The sequence below is a fragment of the Pagrus pagrus genome (assembly GCF_965226575.1).
Source record: "Pagrus pagrus genome assembly, chromosome: 10".
NCBI lineage: Eukaryota > Metazoa > Chordata > Actinopteri > Spariformes > Sparidae > Pagrus > Pagrus pagrus.
This window is the reverse complement of record NC_140194.1, coordinates 28622911-28641898: the sequence shown is the minus strand read 5'-3', so window position 1 is coordinate 28641898 and position 18988 is coordinate 28622911. Positions and strand designations below refer to the sequence as shown.

At 40.3% G+C, this 18988-nt stretch overlaps 1 protein-coding gene across 2 annotated transcripts in view; it reads right to left on the bottom strand.

Moving 5' to 3' along the window:
• The window catches only part of necab2 (N-terminal EF-hand calcium binding protein 2), a 144296-nt gene that overhangs the window by 51584 nt on the left and 73724 nt on the right, over positions 1–18988 (bottom strand). For both annotated transcript variants that reach the window (XM_084364882.1, XM_084364883.1), the window contains exon 8: positions 6522–6601. In XM_084364882.1, the coding sequence (XP_084221008.1) occupies positions 6522–6601 (80 nt within the window). The remainder of the gene's footprint in view (positions 1–6521; positions 6602–18988) is intronic.

Sequence of the window (18988 nt, the reverse complement as noted above, 5' to 3'; positions counted from 1 at the left end):
TAGTAGCTATCTGCAGATATGGATGAAAGTTTAACTGGATGAACGCCAATCCTGAAATTGACTTGATGGGATCTGCTAGAAAAAAAAAAAGATGTAATGCCCAGCTGTAATTGCTGGGACAGCAAAATCCCTCAGTCCACTGGAGGCTCTACAGCAGTGTTCAAACAAGGCTAAAAAAGAGAAGCTGATATCTGAGTGTTTTGGACACTGCTGATCTTTGCTAACAAGGGAGAAAAGATAAGAAATCTGTTTCCAGTGGAATCGTTTTTTTGCAAACCCAGGTGCCAGAACAGACTCGCCCACTCGTCATGATGCAACCAAAACTAGTATTCACTCAAATGTGGAAAAAACTGTTCACACTGTAGCCGGTTGTTGTTTAGGAGAGCAGTGCTGCAACACTCGCAGGCTGAGATGGACCAAACATAATAGAGTTGACGAAAGAAAGGATCCGATTTTGACCTGCTTCGATCAGCTGATACCATTTCATTAAAATATGCCCAGATTGGCCCCGATACCAATCCTCAAAGCCCGCTTGGGGCTTCACAACAATAGGCTTTAAATGAGGCTTTTCCATTGGCATTTAGTTGAGTCAAACCATGCTGTATTCCGCACTCCCATTACCAGTTTAAATGTGTCGAGTTGCACCCGAGATGGACAGTCTTCAAGCAGGTTGCGTTGACGTCACGCTTCCTCTTTCTCTTCTAGATCCATTTTAGATTAGATTCCATTTTTCTCATTCTGTCTCAGTTTTTCAGGCAGTAGATGTTGAGCGAAATCGTAACAAAAGCCTGATCCATGATGATAAGTAGCAGGCTTCCATCAACCATAGCTCAGTGCAACAGTCAACAGCACTAAAGTGGGCACTGCTTTTAAACATCATTGACTAAAGAGAAGCCTATCATCAGTTAAAGACAAAACTTTAAACGGATAGCCCAGGTGCACTTTGCTCGTCAGTATTCAGTCTCAATATGCCAGCTTCAATCAAAAGCACTCATCCTGAGACCGATTCTTCCAAGTGAGAAATGCAAGAGTGCACAAAATAACGATATTTTGTAAACGAAACAACAAACACACTCCCAGGGGTGTGTGGAGGACGACAGCAAGGGGAATCTGAAAGTGAGAGTGAGTAACGCAGGCAACGTGAATGTGCCATTTTAAGGAGGGCTGGCAGGTAACAGGATTTCCATTGTGTTATCACAGGGCACTTTTTTCATCTCACCAGGCACCACATCACTCAGTGTGTAGCTGGCTTATTATTCATCCAGTAAACAATTCATGATTCACTCTGACGCACTGTGATAATATCATTTCCTTCTCTCAGACTCCTGCACAGTCTTAATACTGTGATCCATGTAGGTAAATCCAGGCCAAACACAGAGACAAAGACAAATCCACATGCAATATGCCTCCTCAAAGCCTTATTTTGCTTTGATATGATTACTGCAGAAAGATGTCTGGTTGTCTGAAAACCTAATCCAGCAGAAAATGTCTGTATGTGTGTTTGTGCTGCTTTTCTATAGCTGCGATCTACAAAAACACTTTCCAACATAAAAGTTTTGTGACCTATTTTCTTTGTGTATGAACAGTGTTCTGTCTCGCTATTCTTTGTTGTCATTGCATGAAATCTTTCATCAGTGTGGAAAATCTCCTGAAAATGCAACAACCTTACAAGACAACAAATACACCCAGGACAGGGTGATGTAATTGAAACATGTTATGTTTCTTTATTTCATCCTTGGACAGGTTTCACTTCTTTATTGCTCGTTAAAGGGGGAACACGTAAGAATTTTAGTTCAAAACATGCAAAATTTAAATAAAATAATGTAATAATTTACAAAATTTGAAGAAATAACAGGAACAATACATTTGATCAAATGTCAAAGATGTCTATGTCTATATATGCATCTATGTTTCAGACATATACTGAAGTTAGCATGCTAACCAGCTAGTCCATATCCACTTTGTTCCGATAGTAAATAAGCTCCCAGTTTGGGCAGAGTCAGCTTATGGGAGCACCAGCTTCACAGCTAATTGAGCTAATTAGCTAACAGCAGCCACAGTTAGCAGCCACAGTTAGGAGCAGTTAGCGCTTACTCTGATATGATATGCTACCCCCATTTAATCGGAGAATGAATTCGACAGGTGGCCAATTCTTACACATCGCACCTTTAAAGTCATTCTTGGACTCATATATCTGGATCAGAATGAGACAGAATGCTGGTACACTTTATTTACTGTTATTGTGGTCCTTAAATAAAATGTGAACACTGAATACATGTTCTGATCTGAAGTTTTGGGCTCATGATTACATTCTTTCTGCCTTCAAGTTGTCAAAGCTTGAAGAAACAGTTATATCTGGAGAAATACTGTTATATGCTTTCCTGCCAAGAGTTACATGAGAAGATTGACACCACTCACAGTCTGTGGACCACTAATTATTAAGTTCTGGTGTTTCAGACACACCGATGGCTATCAGTTGCATAATATCCAGCACATAGCCACAAAATCTCCATGGACATACAAATCAAATTTAGTATAGGACATAAAGAGCACAGTGACTTCAGACATGACACCACCACAGGATCCCACCTTTGCCACCAGGCAGTTTGTGAAATTCTGGTGCTATCAAAGTGGAAGCAACTAGGAGCAACAACAGCCACAAAGGCCAATGAATGCTGAAACACCTGGTGTGTAAAAATGGCCTGTCATCTGTCGCATCAGTCACTACAGAGTTCTTGACTGTCTCTGGAAGCAACATTAGCTTCAGCATAAAGTTTGGTGGGGGAGGGATGATTGTCTGGGGCCATTGAAGAGTCTTCTTAATGCTACAAGATATGAAAACAGTTTAGCCTATTGGATGGCAACAGTTTGTGGAAAATACTTTGCTGTTGGAGCATGACTGTGCCCCTGTGCACAGAGTCAGGTCCATAAAGACATGGCTAGACAAGTTTGGTGAGGAGGAACTCATTTGTCCTAGACAGAGCCCTGACCTCAACCCCGCTGAACACCACTGGGAAGAAACCTCAGTGCCTGACTTCACAAATGCTCTTTCAGCTGAATGGGCACATAATCCCACAGACACACTCTAAACTTTGTGAAAAGCCTCCCTAGAGGAGTGGCAGTTGTTATGGATGCAAAATGGGGTCCAACTCCATGTTAATGTCCATGGCTTTAGAGAGGAATGTGCAACAATCTCTTGAAGGTGTGTTGATCAGATGTCCAGTGACCTTTGGCCATATATGGAATCAGAAAGACCAGGGCGGTGAATGCTGCAGTCTTGTCATGAGCTCAGTTGCAGACACCACATTTGTTAGTGGACCATAAACTGCAAGGTCAGACTGAAAATCTCCAGGAATTAAACACATCCCTTTACCCTTTCCTTACTGTAAATCTTGGCAATATATCTTTAATGGTGTGCTGCCCTTTGAACTTGAAACCTTTTTAAAAAAAAGTGCAGCAGATCGGCATCTTTCAACCGTCCAACCTCGAGTAAACGACAGGAACAAATGGGACTGACCAGACAACGTGAAATCACAGACTGTTGCACCCACATCTTTACAGAGACCTGTCTCCACCACCGCATCCCAGGTCAAGCTGTTGCACTCGACGGACAGACTGTGTAGACGCAGCGCAGGATTACAGCGGGACCATGTTAACCTCATGAAGATGGCGAAAATATTATCTTCAACATCTCATCAAAAAGTAGTTACCACCTTATTCTCCTGCCTCTTTTTTTTTTTTTTTTTTTTACCTTACCTTGCATTATATGTATGGGGGGCAGCCAATAAGCATCTAATGATAATCTAATCTAAGGCTTTATTTACCCTTTCTGTGTACTGTTATTCACTTAATTGGTTGGTTACTGGGACAATGTTGGGAGATGACTTGACTTTTATATGTTACTTTGAATTTATCTTGTTGATTACATGAAATATGAATGAATAAATTAAAGCAACATCACTGTCATCTCTACTTTTCCCTTTGCACAAAATTTCAAGCTTCAATTTAGCACTAGCAACAAATCTCAATACATAAGTCATTGCTAAGGAGTTTTCATTCCTGCTGAACCTGATTAAACTGATTAGTCATGTGTGAGAATATTGTGCCTTTGTGCCACAGGCATTGTAAACAAGTGAGCCTCAGGGTAATCTCAGGGGGGCTTCAGGGTCACTGGTGATTATTGAACAATTCTCTAGTTGAAGGCGTTTCAATCAGTTCTTCTAGGTTGGAGGTCATTCAGCTGTGTGAAACGATTCTACTTAAACCTGAGCAATTTGTTAGAACTATATTAAATTAGGGTCAAGGGCTAAAGGTTGTTTCTAAACAGGGATCATGGTTGGAGAGCAGGTTTGTTGACCTTTTTTTAATCTTTTCATTTTCTGTTTCTTACGTGACTCCCCCTCTCTTTTCACACATCCTCCTCCAGGGGGGAGCCCTGGCAGTAACACTGTGTTTAGTTATTCTCAGCTCTTTCTGCTGTAGTGGCCCCTCTCCTAAAGACAGCTGAGTCTGCTGGGGCTCCATTAGCCCTAACATGTTCAGTACTAGATGAGATGCAGGCGATGGAGAGGAAAGGAGAGGCCAAGGGGAGGGAGGAGGAGGAAGTGGCAGGAGGAGTGGAAAGAGATATATAGAGGTGGAAGAAGAAGATGCATCTGGGACGAGAAAGCTGCTGCAACAAGGAGGAGGTGTGGAAGGAGACAGACTGCTATAGTTTGGACAGCAGGCTGTTAATTGCCTCCTCTGTCTCTTTCTACAACTACTCCCTTCCTCCATCCTTTTACTCTCCACCACTTGGTGTTATTAACTACTTATCCAACCCAATCCTTTGCCTCCTCTTCATCCCCCTTTGTCTCCCTTCTCCATTTTTCCTTTCTGCTGTCCCCTTCTCCTGCAGATCTTCAACTTCAGTATGCTGCTTTGACATCGCCTAAATTGGCCGATGAAACATCTCCAACATACAAATTGTTCACATGCTGACAACATGGTGTTTGTAATAAATTCTAGACTTAAAGAATACTGCTGTTGTTTTTTTCTTTTTGTCAACAAATCCCATAAAACGACCAAAACTGTATCTATATCTCAACACCTTCTGAAGGTAAGCTACAGGATAGGGCAAAGGTTCCTAGCCTGGGGCTGAGGACCACCAAAGGTCACAGGTTTCTGAGTTTGTATTATTACCTCATTAATATTGTAAATATTAAAAATAGTTGGAGTTCCATCTCTAAAATTACATAGTGCACCTTTAAACAATCTAGGGGGGAAAACATAACCCTTGATTAAAGGTGCAATCTGTAAGAATTGGCACCAAATCCTACTCAAAACAAATGTTGGGCAGCATATCACCAGAATAATGCTAACTGCTGCTAACACATTCTGTATGCTAACTGCTGCTAACAGTAGCTCAGTTAACCATGAAGCTAGTGTTTACACTGCTTGCTAGCTCAGCAGCTTGGTTCAGGGCTAGCTGGTTAGCATGCTAACTTTAGTAGATATTTCTGCAACACAAAATGTAGACATCATAATGTGAAAACTGGTATTTATTCACATTCTGTTGATCATTTCAATTATTTTTGAAACGTTTTCAACTCAAAATTGTTACATATTGCTCCTTTAAGGAGAACCTATGGTGACTTTGTATTATTTTAAAGGTCTTAAAGCGAAAACAGTTAGAAATCAACATAGCGTTTCTCACGGCCACAAGTGGAAACCTCTGAAGGGAACAACTTGCAGGTCATTGATCACTATAAGTGGATGGTATTATATATTTTTTCTTTTTCTTTATTCTGAATGCAGATCACCATCTAATTGTATATTTATTACATGATTATAAAGAAATGAAACTCACCAAGGGCATCATGCGACGGGTCATTGTAAATCTATTTAAAAGTGTGCACACGGTTTCTGTCTACATTTCTATCAGTTTTTCATTTTTGACATAAGCTTCAGGCAGACTACATTTTTTATTGAAAGAAAATGACTTTCTTTTTTCCGTCATGATTTCAATTTGCACACAGCACCAGCCTCAGACAGCCAGCAGGAAGCAGATGGGTTATCGCTGAACAAAGTATCATGGGAGTGCATGGGAAGTACAAAAAAAAGAAAAGAAAAAAAGAAAGAAACAAATAGAATAACCCTCGTTTTAAAAATGTTTCATTTATGGACGACCTGAAATGAACATTGTAAGTGACTACTTGATCACTGTAGGCAAACAGCTTGAACAGCATTCGTATATGAACGACTCAGTTGCTACGTTGTTGATCCATATACTGTAAGCAGCTGATCACTGTAACCATGATAACTACACTGAAAGTGTTTTATATTGTAGTTTCATTCTTCAAACAAGGATACACCTTGTAGTTGATGTGGTTAGAGATGTAGTGGTTATGGTAAGCCTCCAGGGAATTAATGCCAGGCAACGCACATCTTCCTAAATAACCAAAACAAGTATGTGTGTGTGTGTGTGTGTGTGTGTGTGTGTGTGTGTGTGTGTGTGTGTGTGTGTTTGCAGTATTCCTTACTTTATTCTCGAGTCGTCCGATTAGTTCAGCCAGGCGGTTGATCTGAGCCTCCAGACCTTCTTTTCTCACCTCCACTGTACCTGCAACACACACATACACATACTAGTGAACATAGTAGCAGGTTTATTCCTGACTGGTCCATGTGTTACAAACACACCAGGTACAGTAAGAAGCAGCTCCTCTAAGCAGATACTGCACAGTCCTGGAGAATTATACCGCATGATGTACTTATACACTTTCCTTGCTCTTTCCTTATCAGCTCTTTTTTTTCACTCCCATTGTTTCATCATGAATGTTTCATGTAAAGTGGGGCTGATAATCAGGCAATTATATCTGTTTATCGGAAGGAACGGAAGGTCTGTTCAAAGACGGTAAAGAACAGACAGATGGGAAGCCAGCCCCTTTGAGACGCTCTGTTTAATTGGCTCTTATTCCTGGGTGATGTTTAGGAACCTTCTAGGGTACATTTTTAATTATTTTTGGTGTTAAAGCAATATGTTTGACACTTGGCAGAAAATGTTTCCTTTTTTAGAAAGAAGGACCTCCAAGCATGTCTAATTATCAGTCATTTCAAAACATAATGGAGTGATGTGACCTCACATCACCATGTACTATGTACATGTACACAACTAAGCTGTCTGCGACATGATTATTAGTGGTACAGATTGATGGTCATGAACACAATATATACAGAAGAAGAATGATTTCAGTAAGGAACATGAGTATCACAGTCTAAGACTCATATGTTTCGGGGCTTGTTACAGAAGTAACCATTTCTCAAAAATAAAAGCACACTCGCCGTAAAACTGGACACCTCTTATTTTGAAGAAAAATCTGCTTCCTGTCCTCTCTTGAATGATACTCCTCTGTATGAATTGAGCCTGACCAATTTATTGCTTATATTATCTGCCAATATTGACCTATCAGCGATATATCGGTATCAGGGGATATGTTTTCTGATATGTGCCGACACAAAAACCTTTTTTTTAGAGGTTGTAATACAGAAAAAAGATGCTTGGAGTAATTTACCATTGTGGAATTCCCAGTGAAGTTTACGGTTTTAGTGCACTAGGTCTTGCCCCAAGATATATAATAGAAATGTCGACCCCATATGAGTCTATTAGAGCTTCAGGTTGCCCTTCTGGGTCCAAAGTCAAGGCTCAAAACTAACTCAACTAACTTTTGCCATCAGGGCCCCTTGACCTCACTGAGGAGATAAGACTTGCAGAATCAGTAACTTCTTTTAAATCACTTCTTACAACCCACTTTTCTGTGAAGTCACCCTTTTTAAATTGATTTTTCATCTTTCTGTCCTTTGACTCCTTTTACTGTTTAATCTATTTATCTGTTTTTAATTCTTTTGATGTGATGTCGTCTTCTTATCATTGTTTTTGATTTTGTCATTTCCTTTATCTCTCATTTGCATAATTTTTTGTAATTATGCCTGTTTCATCACTTTTATTCCTTTTACTTGTAACTACTTATACTGCCATTTTGTGTCTTGCAATATTGTTTCAACATCTCCTTAGACTAGGCTTCCTTGTTTGGCTTGACTGTTGTGTGTTTTGTAATATTGTCTTCCTGACTTTCCTGTATCTGTTTGTCTGTCACATCCTTTTCAACTTTGTAAACTCTGTTCATACATTTTCTATATAAATAAAGTTTATTGTTACACTATCATTATATAATGGTCTTACCTGTTAATGGTAATTATGCTGAATATGTAATACCATTATTAAAGGTACCACTAGTAGCTCTGTGGAGAAACATATTTACCAGTAGGCCCACTGTTTGCAATTTCAATACCCAACACAATTTCAGGCTGCTGTTGCTGTTGCTCACAGCTGTTGTGGCAGTAACATGCTAAGAAATGTAGCAGTGCTAACATGGACACAATGAACATTTTAAAGAACATTTTCAAATGTTTCTTTTAAGAAGTTGCTAGAATTTGAAGAAACACATTACATTGAATGAAGACACACATTTGTTTACAAGAAAACTCCACAGGGCACCTTTACTGTGTACTGATGTTAAAATGTTTCACATTGTACCTAACTGCTTGTAAGCTACAAAGAAACAACAAAGAAATGTGAAGGAAAGAACTGGAGGATTCCTCGCTGCCTTTGCTACTGACGGTTGTGTATTTGTGTTTATGTTGCTACAACTACAAATCTGTGAAATAAAGAACACAGAGAAAACATGTTGTTTCCTCTCATTCACCCCACATGTGGTAAACGCCTCTCTTCTTCTCCCTCTTGCCCCCTATGATTCTCCCTCCTCTCTTGGTTCCTCCTTCTTCTCCTCCCTCTGTCTCCTTGCTCCCCTGTCTCCTCCACTCCTGAGCCGCCGTCCTCTTTTCATTCCCTGATGGCCCCCTCACAGCTAATTGGAGAGCTGGCTGCCCACTCTTCATTAAAAGCCAGTCAATTAGGAGCTACCTCCCTCCATCCTAATCACACACACACACACACACACACACACACACACACACACACACACACATACACACTCATCCATTAAACCAAAGTCTGTAACCATGGAGACAGTTGGAGATAAAAGCCCAGTGGTCATTTCGATGGACTTAGAAAATAAGTGTCCCAGTCAATTAAAGAAGTGTGTGAGGAATTACAGCCTTCAAATGCAGCAGCACGGCGAGGAGCGCAGTTGACTTTCTCCTCAATTAAACCTGATTTGAGATATTCAACGTTCACTTAATTTAACTTCCACTCCGTGTCAGACAGTATTCAAATGCTCCACTATTAAGCCCCTCTAAAACTAAGTGACTGAAAATTGCACAAATGTTTGTTCTGACCTGTTCATCTCTGCTCGTCTGTAATTGGATATAATTTGTGGCAGTCGACACAACACGAGCCAGCTGACCTGAATGGAGAAGCAGCCTTGTAACACTAGAACCTGGTGCCCCCATGTTTGGAAAAGCACAGCTAAAATGCCCTCCTCGATGCCCCTATGATTGATAAAGTAAGATAAAGTTCCTTCGAGGGTGCCCTTCCAGTGGACAAAACGTGGTCAGGTGCCCTCTCTTCACTATGAATATATCACAGCTTTCTGCCTGCTGCTGCCCCCCTGCATACATGCGGTGTCCTTTTTATTTTGTTTTCGCCCCTGACCCTCAAACATCCTGAGTCCGCCTCTGGTATCACACAGTTTTACATGTAAAAGTTCATTGCCAAAGCTGGAAGTTGTGTGCTGCATGTCAGAAAGTAAGGCTGCAGATGTTGACATGGTGTGTTGGTGTGATGGCTTCTAAACTCAACAAGGCCTCAAAAACACATTTTTTCATCAGAACATTTTGTCTGCGAGATGTTACTGCAAGTCACCTCGATTACTGAGATCCTCCTTTAACAGAACTACGCTGCCTAAAGAGGCGAAAAGAAAATGCGACTGCAATCCTCTCTTCTTCTGTGTGATTACTTTTCATTTTATGCTCAGATACCCCGCTGTCTTTCTTTTAGAAGTTACTATTGTTTTCCACAAGACATTCGGTCTGGCTGCGTTACCCTTACTCTTGTTCTTAGAGCTTATAGGGCTGTTTCATAATTTATTGATGTTAAATGGGTTAAATTTAAAGTGTAAAGTCAATTAAACAATAGGAAATAAAGTTTTTGTCAATATCATTATTTCTTTTTGGCAGGGTTTCTATTTATTCAAGAGAAATATCATTTCGGATGTGTTCAAACTTGACTTTTTTTTAAAGTGACAGCCCTAGAAGTTGTTTGGTATCGGGGTAAAGTCGATTGGTATTGCAGAATGTTGTCTGATCATATTTATCACGGCTTTTCTCTTGTTGAAATATCTGTAGATGGAGAGTGGTGTCGCACTAACCTGCAGCTTTTCATTATATTTGTAAAAGATCATCTCTTTTCTGCAGTAATCAAACAAAAAGACTATACTCTCTGTTGTACCCCTCACACTGGCCCTGTCAAAGATCATGTCCAGCTTTATCAGGACTGAAGACATTGATATTTCATGCTGATGATACAGTAGAAATCAAAGCTACTGCTAGGATGATCTGCCTGTTGTTTATCATATCACATACACTGATGGGAAAATTCACATTTTTAACGATAAACAGTGAGCAGAATATTCCATCTTATTGGGATAATTACCAGCTACTGTTTGTCCTCTTTTTACAGACATCTGCCACAGCAGACTGGATAACACATGGCAGCTTCTCATCTCCTTCAGTCACATAATGGCAGAGCTGCATGTGCACACATACAGTAGATGCACATAATTCAACTGTGTATGTGAAGACTTGAAGACTGCATACAATAATTTCTATATGATGTATGTGAAGCCTTGTATTTCTGTACATGTTGAACTTGTGTGCATGGGGCTATAGTAGGATGGATGGTAGTGTCTTTTGTGTTTTTAGCCATTTCCAAACCAAACCCAAAACTTAAGAACAAAAAGTGTAAAGATGGTCTAAAGTTAGGAGCTCTGTTCAGCTCGTTATTAAAGCATGACCTTTCCTCATTGGCTAGTCCTCATGCTTTTCTCTTGCAATGTTAAAACTGAAAACAGATATGTATAAAAGTATTTATGTACTTGAAGCTGAGCAACTAAACAAAGTTATGTTAGCGATAAATGTTTCTTATCATAACTTACTAGTTTTACACTGCAGTACAAGAACTATGTTCATCCACACTGATCATCAACTTGTGATTCAGTCAGCCATCAAGTGCATATTTAAAGGAGAAGTTCATGCAAAGATGAAAATTCACCTATTATCTACTCACCCCCACCTCCACAAAACATTTCTGTAGCTTCGCAGCTAAACAGCATTGCAGCATTCTCCTAAACAACTGAAGTAGATGGGGACTAGTTTTAAAATGTCAAATAATTACTGTAAAAATAAATCAAATGGCTCTATACAGCTTGGCAAGTGTGATCCAAATCTCTGGAAGCACACAGATCCCAAATTGATTTTGAAAATAAGTTACTGACACCGCCAACATGCGGTCAGGCTCCTCAGACAGGGTGTGCGCTAACACTCTTAGCTCAGCAGCTTCAGCGTATATTTCAGCTTTGAAAAGGGTGTAAGTAATTTGGGATCTCAAGGGGTTTCTGGAGACTTGGATTATACTGAACAAACTGTTCAGTATGGAGCCATTTTACATTTGTTTACATTTGAAAACAAGTCCCAATCTACAGTACTTCACCCAACTTTCCATTGGCACTGGGAGGAGTAGGCAACGACTGAATTTTCATTTTTGGGTGAACTTCTCCTTTAAGGCTCTTTTAACAGGACCCACGTTATAAAGGCATCACCTGGAAGCCCCCCCAAAATTAGCTGGAAACAGGGCTTTGAAGATAACAGTAGCTAGCTAGCTACATTTGATTAAAATCATCTAGCATCAGTTGTCATTTCAGCTGGCCAAACTGGTGGACGCCATCAAAAAACGACAAGCCTGCTTTTGTCTGCTTCTGTCTGAAATCAAGAAGTGTCAATATTTCACACAGGGAGTTTGCCAACATTATCACTTCATCATTATTAAATGCATCTGTACCAATGTGACCATGCAAAGCTTGACAGGAAAATGTCTGCAAAGCATTACATGACACATAGATAACATAGATACTGTCAGTGAATCTAGATCCATGTTCCCCCAGGTGAGGACGCACTCATTCTATTAGGATATAAACACATACACACAAACACACACTCTTGGCCTGTGTCTGCCAGTGCATCCGTGCCTGAGAAAAGCACTGAACAATAAACTGCAGTTCATTTACAATTAAAACTCCTCAGCACAGTGACAGATGCACTTAGAGGAGCTATGCACTGGAGCGGTGAATACAGCAACAACACAGCAGTGGCTGCTCGCCTTAAAGGTGGGGGTGGATATTTTTAATTCTCTTATTCTCTCTCTCCTTCTTGCTCTTTTCCCTCGATCTTTTATTCTTACCCCGGTCCTCTCCCACTCACTGCTTTGTCTTTCTCTGCTCCTCTGTGTCTGTGTTTCTGCAGTGAAAACACACCTCACACACACACACACACCTCTCTATATATACACAATTATGACATGAAAAGCGGAGATAACAAAACTTCAGAGACGTCATATGTGTTCCTACAGTGTAGCCATAAGTGGAGGAGCACAGTGAGGAGGAGCAGAATAAAGAACTGACTCAGGAGTGCAGTAACTCATATATATTGGAGGAGGTCGGGCGGAAGGACAGGGAGAGGGGGAAGGAGAAGAGGAGCTGGGAGCCATTAATCAATTGACTTATCCTGACTCAAGACAAAGTGCAGCTGACATCAAGGTCCTCAGCTGTCAGAGCTGCTTTACAGACTACTGTATAGAAGAGAATGGGGAGGTGGAGGAGAAAACCTGAGAGATGAGAAAAAAAGACTGTGAGATTGACAGAGAGCTTAAAGACTGCCTCTCCAGCTCTGTCTTGAAGTCGAATCCGGATGAATGAAAATAAAAAATAAGTTTCATGGTACCAGTGGTTAAGCATTGATGAGGGTTTGGAAAATCTCATCCTTTATGGCTGGGGATTATATCCTATACTCATGAGACCCATTAGTGCTTGCTTTAGTGTTAGCAGTAACACTTTATTTTTATTTAAAATAAATAAATGAAGTCATTATATATCCCCGAATCAGGTAACAAAATGGTGCTTGAATCTACAGTGCTCTGATGAAGGTTCTGCAATTATATATGTGCCGGTCTCATCATAAAAGCATTTAACTGGCCACACAAATAATTGACTTTTATTATGAAGTTGTCACAGGAAATGCTTGTCAGTGAACTTAACACTGACGTCTAAAAAGCAAGAGAACACCATTTTTAAAAAGCAGATCAGTTTGTTGGGCTGCACACCTCCACCTGCTCAGCGAGGAAACCAACTCCTTTCACCGACTCATGTGCAGCATAAAATCAGATGTTTTGTTCCCAGTGTTCCTCCCAGCTCATCAGCTCCTTTCCTGCTCTTTTGTTACTCCACATCATTCCCCTCCCCTGTGTTTCTCTGCCTCTCTCCACCTGCACTTTATCCCCTCGTTAGTTTAGTTTGTATTGAAGTCCAGTCATTAGTCCAGTCTTCGTCAAGTCGTTTGTTGTTTGTGCCGGTTCCTGCAGTTTACTTTGAATAAAGATCATCCACTGATCTGCCCGTCTGCCGTCTCTTGCAGCTGGGTCCACCTCTTCTTGCTTGTATACAGCCTATACATTTTTTATTACAAGCTATAAGATGGTTCAAATGTGTATTTACAGCAATATTATTATGGTTATGTTCCTCTGTGTTACCAATTATTATGCAACAGTTTATGTTTATATTGGTTACATACTTTTCACAGGAGGATTATAGTTGTTGATAAATACATTAACATTTTAAACTGGCAATAGACAACTTTTTTTGCAGTAAATACTGACGTAGTGTAATGTAATGGCTGTAGAAAATTGGCACCATCCATGTATAGACTTATAGGTTCCTTCTAAACCTCGCTTTCACTCTGCTAATCGCTCTGCCACCCAGGCACAAAGGACACAAGTCTGCCGCTGCGCAACCAAAAAAGGAAGTGGCACTGTTTCCCCTGTCACCATCCCAAGGTAACAGTTGAACAACTGGACTAACTGTGGAAACTCTACACTGCAAAATATAAAAAAAACCCACTGATGAAGGAGGCAAAGAAGTGAAGAGGGAAAACGAGGTAAAACAAGAGTGAAGGGACGAGCATTCACCTGATGGAGAGCGCTGTTGAAGTCTGTTCCCTCACTGATGTGTTTCCCCTCACCACCAGGCCTTGAGACAATGCTGAACCAGCATTCTTTCTACTATTTCAGTAAGTAACAAAACCTGCCTACTTATTAATACAACACAGTGTTTAACTCTGTTTTTTCATAGCACTGAGATCAGGTAGCCAGTAGCCTGGATGCTAGTGGTAGCAATGTGGCTAATGCTGTGTTTGCAACAGGGGCGCCAACATTACCGCAGAGGGAAGTTGAAAAGTTCCTTTAAAATCGCCTTATATCTGCTCACAACTACATTACATTGTGTTCTGTACAATTTATTAAGTGTTACTATACCACAGGGAGCAAAGTAAACTGTTACAATTTCAGCCTGATAGTCAGTCGGCTGAGTGACTCTGTCTGTATACTAAAGCCCACAGTCCAGTGAGTCCAGCAGTCTGGCTTAATGCAAAAATGACAAAAGATTTTTTATCTGCTGCAGACATAAAACAGACCACAGCAGTTTGGTTCAATATTACAGTACTTAATGTCTCCATCAGAACGTGGAGGCTGTACAATGACCGGAAACGCTCCAGTTCGAACTCCCAAACCAGCTGGGAAATGCTGCAATCAGGCAGCGCTTTATCCTCCAGCAACAGCTACTGCCCAACGATCCTGAGGCTGAATAGCTCTCAATGTGATGACTGCTTGTGCTGAAATCAAACCTGATGACGGCCATTGTCACTCAGAGCTGCCACATGCTACTGTTTAGCGAAATCGAGGACTAAAATGACTTTCATGTGCAGAGAAAATGCACTGCTTGTTTGGGTTGATGTGGTTGCAGATGGCATTGGCAACTGTGAGGTTTTCGACTGCCCGTCAAGAGTCGAACATATGATGCACAGGGGGGGACCAATCTGAAGCAAAACGGTGCTCCAACATGAACCAGCTTGGAAGCCTCACCCAAACCAATACTTTCCAAGCCTGAGCCTGCAGGATCTCAGTAAGAGTACCTGAGTGTGTAGCTCAGGGGCCTTTTCTGACACACTATAAGCTCAAGTATATCCCGGGATACACCTTCCTGACAGGTGACAGATGTTGGAGCTTTGAAAGAGGAAGAACTGAAAATCCTGTCATCTTTGTACGAGTCATCCAACATCTATCAGATTTGATCTTTTTTCAATTGCTCTCTGGGACCAAACCTTTGATAGTCACCGATGTCTACAGGCCTCTACACACTGGGGGGCTAATTAATTTACACAGCGATATTTATTTTTAATAGTTGCCGTTGTTTGAATTTTTCAGAGCTTTCGCATGACAAATGAAGGGATCGACCAATAATATTGTGCAAAATGGCCGTCACAACCCATGATGTTGCAGACCTGTTTGTCATCACCCTTTATTATATGACTAATGACACAACACATTGTGTAAAAGGGGACTCCGGATGAGTAACCTTGATTTCTCCCTACACGGACAGATATGAGGGGTTTACTGATGGGGAACTGAAGCTTTTATATCCATCTGTGCTCTCTATAAATCCAACAGACTACTTTGATCAAAACAATTATTTTACCTAGCAGAACATAGGAGTTGCTGCTCTAAAGCTCAATCGGTTAGTTTGTCTGTAACTGTTTGATGTTCTAATATATTAATACATCTTAACGGACTGAACTGGAGCCCCAGGACAGACTGGTGAATGCAACTTCTCAGTGCTGCAGTGGGACCCCTAGAGATCCCCGGATAGCGCTCATTCCTGCTTGGTCTGTAAGTATCATTTTAATGAGATCATATATTCATGTTGCAGATTTGCAGACTGGAGCATGGTATTGCAGATGTGGTGAGTTTGCAGGTCAGTATTTTGCCTGTTACTGCCATTGATTTGTCACGTCTGTGTAAAGGCTGTTACCTGACAAGCGGCTTTGGTGCAAACAAATGATTACATTTTCATGCAGCCTCGCTTCAGAAGAGTATTGAATGAAATGTACATAATCTACAGTTATTTCTATATAATGACACCATGTCTAGTGGGGTTATTTTCAATGCTCAGCTCAAACAGTGTGCTCTCCTCATTAAGGAACATGTTTGTGTTGAAGCAGATATTTCCCCTGTATACAGTATCTATAATTGGATGATGTTACATTATAACTGTCATGATACTGAAGCTCTTCTTCAGTGTTGCACACTGCTTTGGTTAAGCTCCTCTGAAGCTGTGTGTATTGAAATGGGTTTACTTTCAGATAGACGATTTATTTATTTTTTTAAGATCCAAAGAATAATATATAAAACACACTTTGAACAGTGTTTTGAAGATTCACTTTAAAGCAACAGAGGAAATACAAAGCAGGCAAAGCTGAGATGGAATGAACCAATTTGCAGGAAGCTTTTGCTTTTTAGTGATGACTCTCTTCATTAATTAGGTTGCTCCACCGCTTTACCACAGAAGCTTTCTAAACATAAAAAAATAATTTATTTGATCTATCTCAGGCCACAGAGATCAGAGTGGAGTTTTATTTGGAAGCTTTCTGCAGTGGTTTGTTTGTTGTTGTTTGGGGTCATTATGTAAAAATATGGGTTTTTTTTATACTTTTTTCAGAAATGGACAATAAGACTGTGTGTTTGGTTTGACTGTGTCAGTGTGTTACACAGTCATACACAGAATTCACTGAAGGATACCTTATTACCCAGGAGTCCTTTGGTTTTGTCACTGTCAGTGGTGTGGGTCATCACTTGCTCATATCCGCTCTGTAAACAGATCTGTATCTGGGTCAGGGTCAAAGCCACATATCATTGTCAGAGTGACTCATTTAAAAGACATACTACCATCCTAAGAAGAAAATATCTCTCATCTTATTCTTTCTCAATGATAGGTCAATAAATAACCAGCAGCAGAGATGTCTGCTCTCTCTGAATATAATGGAGCTAGATGGCACTCAGTCTGTGGTGCTCAAAGTAGCTGACCTCTCATCCATGAGTCGATGCATGCTTCCGTCTGCGTGGTGAGTGCAGGTGTAGTTCAGAAGAAAGAAAATAGTCATTGTTGGTGGAAAGAGACATAGCAGATGAGTTGTGTTGGCACTTTGGGTGTCATCTTCCTTTATATTCAAGAGTAGGCAGACATCTCTACACACAACATCTCCAAAACCATCCAACTCACACCAAACAAATCTAGATAGATAAATAGCACTACATGTACGAGGGAAAATTTGAATTTTTTCTGTGAACTAACTCTTTAGCTGTAGACATACTGTACATTTAGTGGAGTTTTTCAGTACACATCTGGATATTCACTGCTACAAACACTGTGAGTGCATACAATTAGGATTACTGTTATTCTCATATATGCTGTTTACCCTTTGTGTATGTTCTTGTGTTGTTATGTATTTCTATCAATGTTAGCAGGCGATATGAGGGTGGTACAAAGTGTGTTGCAAGCATCACACCCTCCTTTGTCACAGCACAGTTTGTGTCGTATAATGATGTTTTTTATAGACATAGGATAAACTGTTCTTTAGCAACATGCTGTCACTGTCAATGCTTTGTGAGAACAAAGAGCCATCACTGTCATGCCCCATCAATTTGACAGCAGTGTCAGAATATGCGTGTGTGTGTGTGTGTGTGTGTGAGATCCTTATGACACAAAAAGCCAAATAGAAACCAAGGTAACTGTTACGACACTCTACTGCTCTCTTTACCACATTAATGAGGCCATAAATCGCAAAATCCTGTCAAGGCAGCTCAGAGCTTGTAAACTAAATTGATGTTTTTTGTTTAAGTGTGTAGTAAAATAGGTCAAATCACTCAACTGGCCTTGATACCTATGACAAGTATGTTGTAACAGTACAAACGTCTTCTTTATTTGGCCTCTTGTAGTAAACGCTGTGGTTTTCTGTGTCATGGATTTATTGAGGTGTGAGGGCAACACGTCGAACACTTTGTTTATTAAAACACAGAAGATCAATTTCTGCTCTACTGATCACTCACTTAATCAATAATGTCTTTGACAGCAGCTCTGTTGTTTGTGCCTGTTTGTTCCATAACACTCATTTAGACGTAATCTCAGCCACAACGGCTCTCTGACATTTTTTGATGTTTTCTGATTTGGGTTTGAAGGTACGTTCATGTGCATGTACAGAAGATATCATTTGCTTAATTTCACAGCATTTAATGTCAATAAATCATAACCAAATTATATGTGAGACGCTTAAAAATGTGAGAGATTTTGCAGAAAGTATTGTTAATTGTTTTACAACACAAAAACATAAGAGAAGTTCAAGTTTCAGACTCAAAAAGAACTCACCAAAAGAACTTGGTAAGGAATTTCAGATGCAACCAGCTGCTCGGTTTTGGGTAATGCTAGTAAAAATGCTAAGATAACATCAAATACGACAGTGAACAAACACCCAGTTATCTCCAGCAACAACTTCTCCATCTAGCTTATTAATTAAAAAGAGATGTTGATGGATGTTGGTCCCTCGTCATTCATGTAGGAGGGTTCAGTTCTCTGTGAGCAAGTGCAGCACTGGCTGCAGTCATGCTAACATCATCTGCGGCTGCCAAAGGCCGAAGCAGACATCTACTGTATTGTAAAGAATGTACTATCCCAAGTTCCCTTAATTGCATCCTCCCTTCCCAAGTGTCACTCCACCCATCATGCTCAGATAATGAGAAATAATTAATAATTAGGGTTCCTTCATATCTATGGAGTAATTTTACCTCCCTTTTCTTTTTTACCGCAAGAAACATCTGGCGAGCCAAATTGAACCTTAT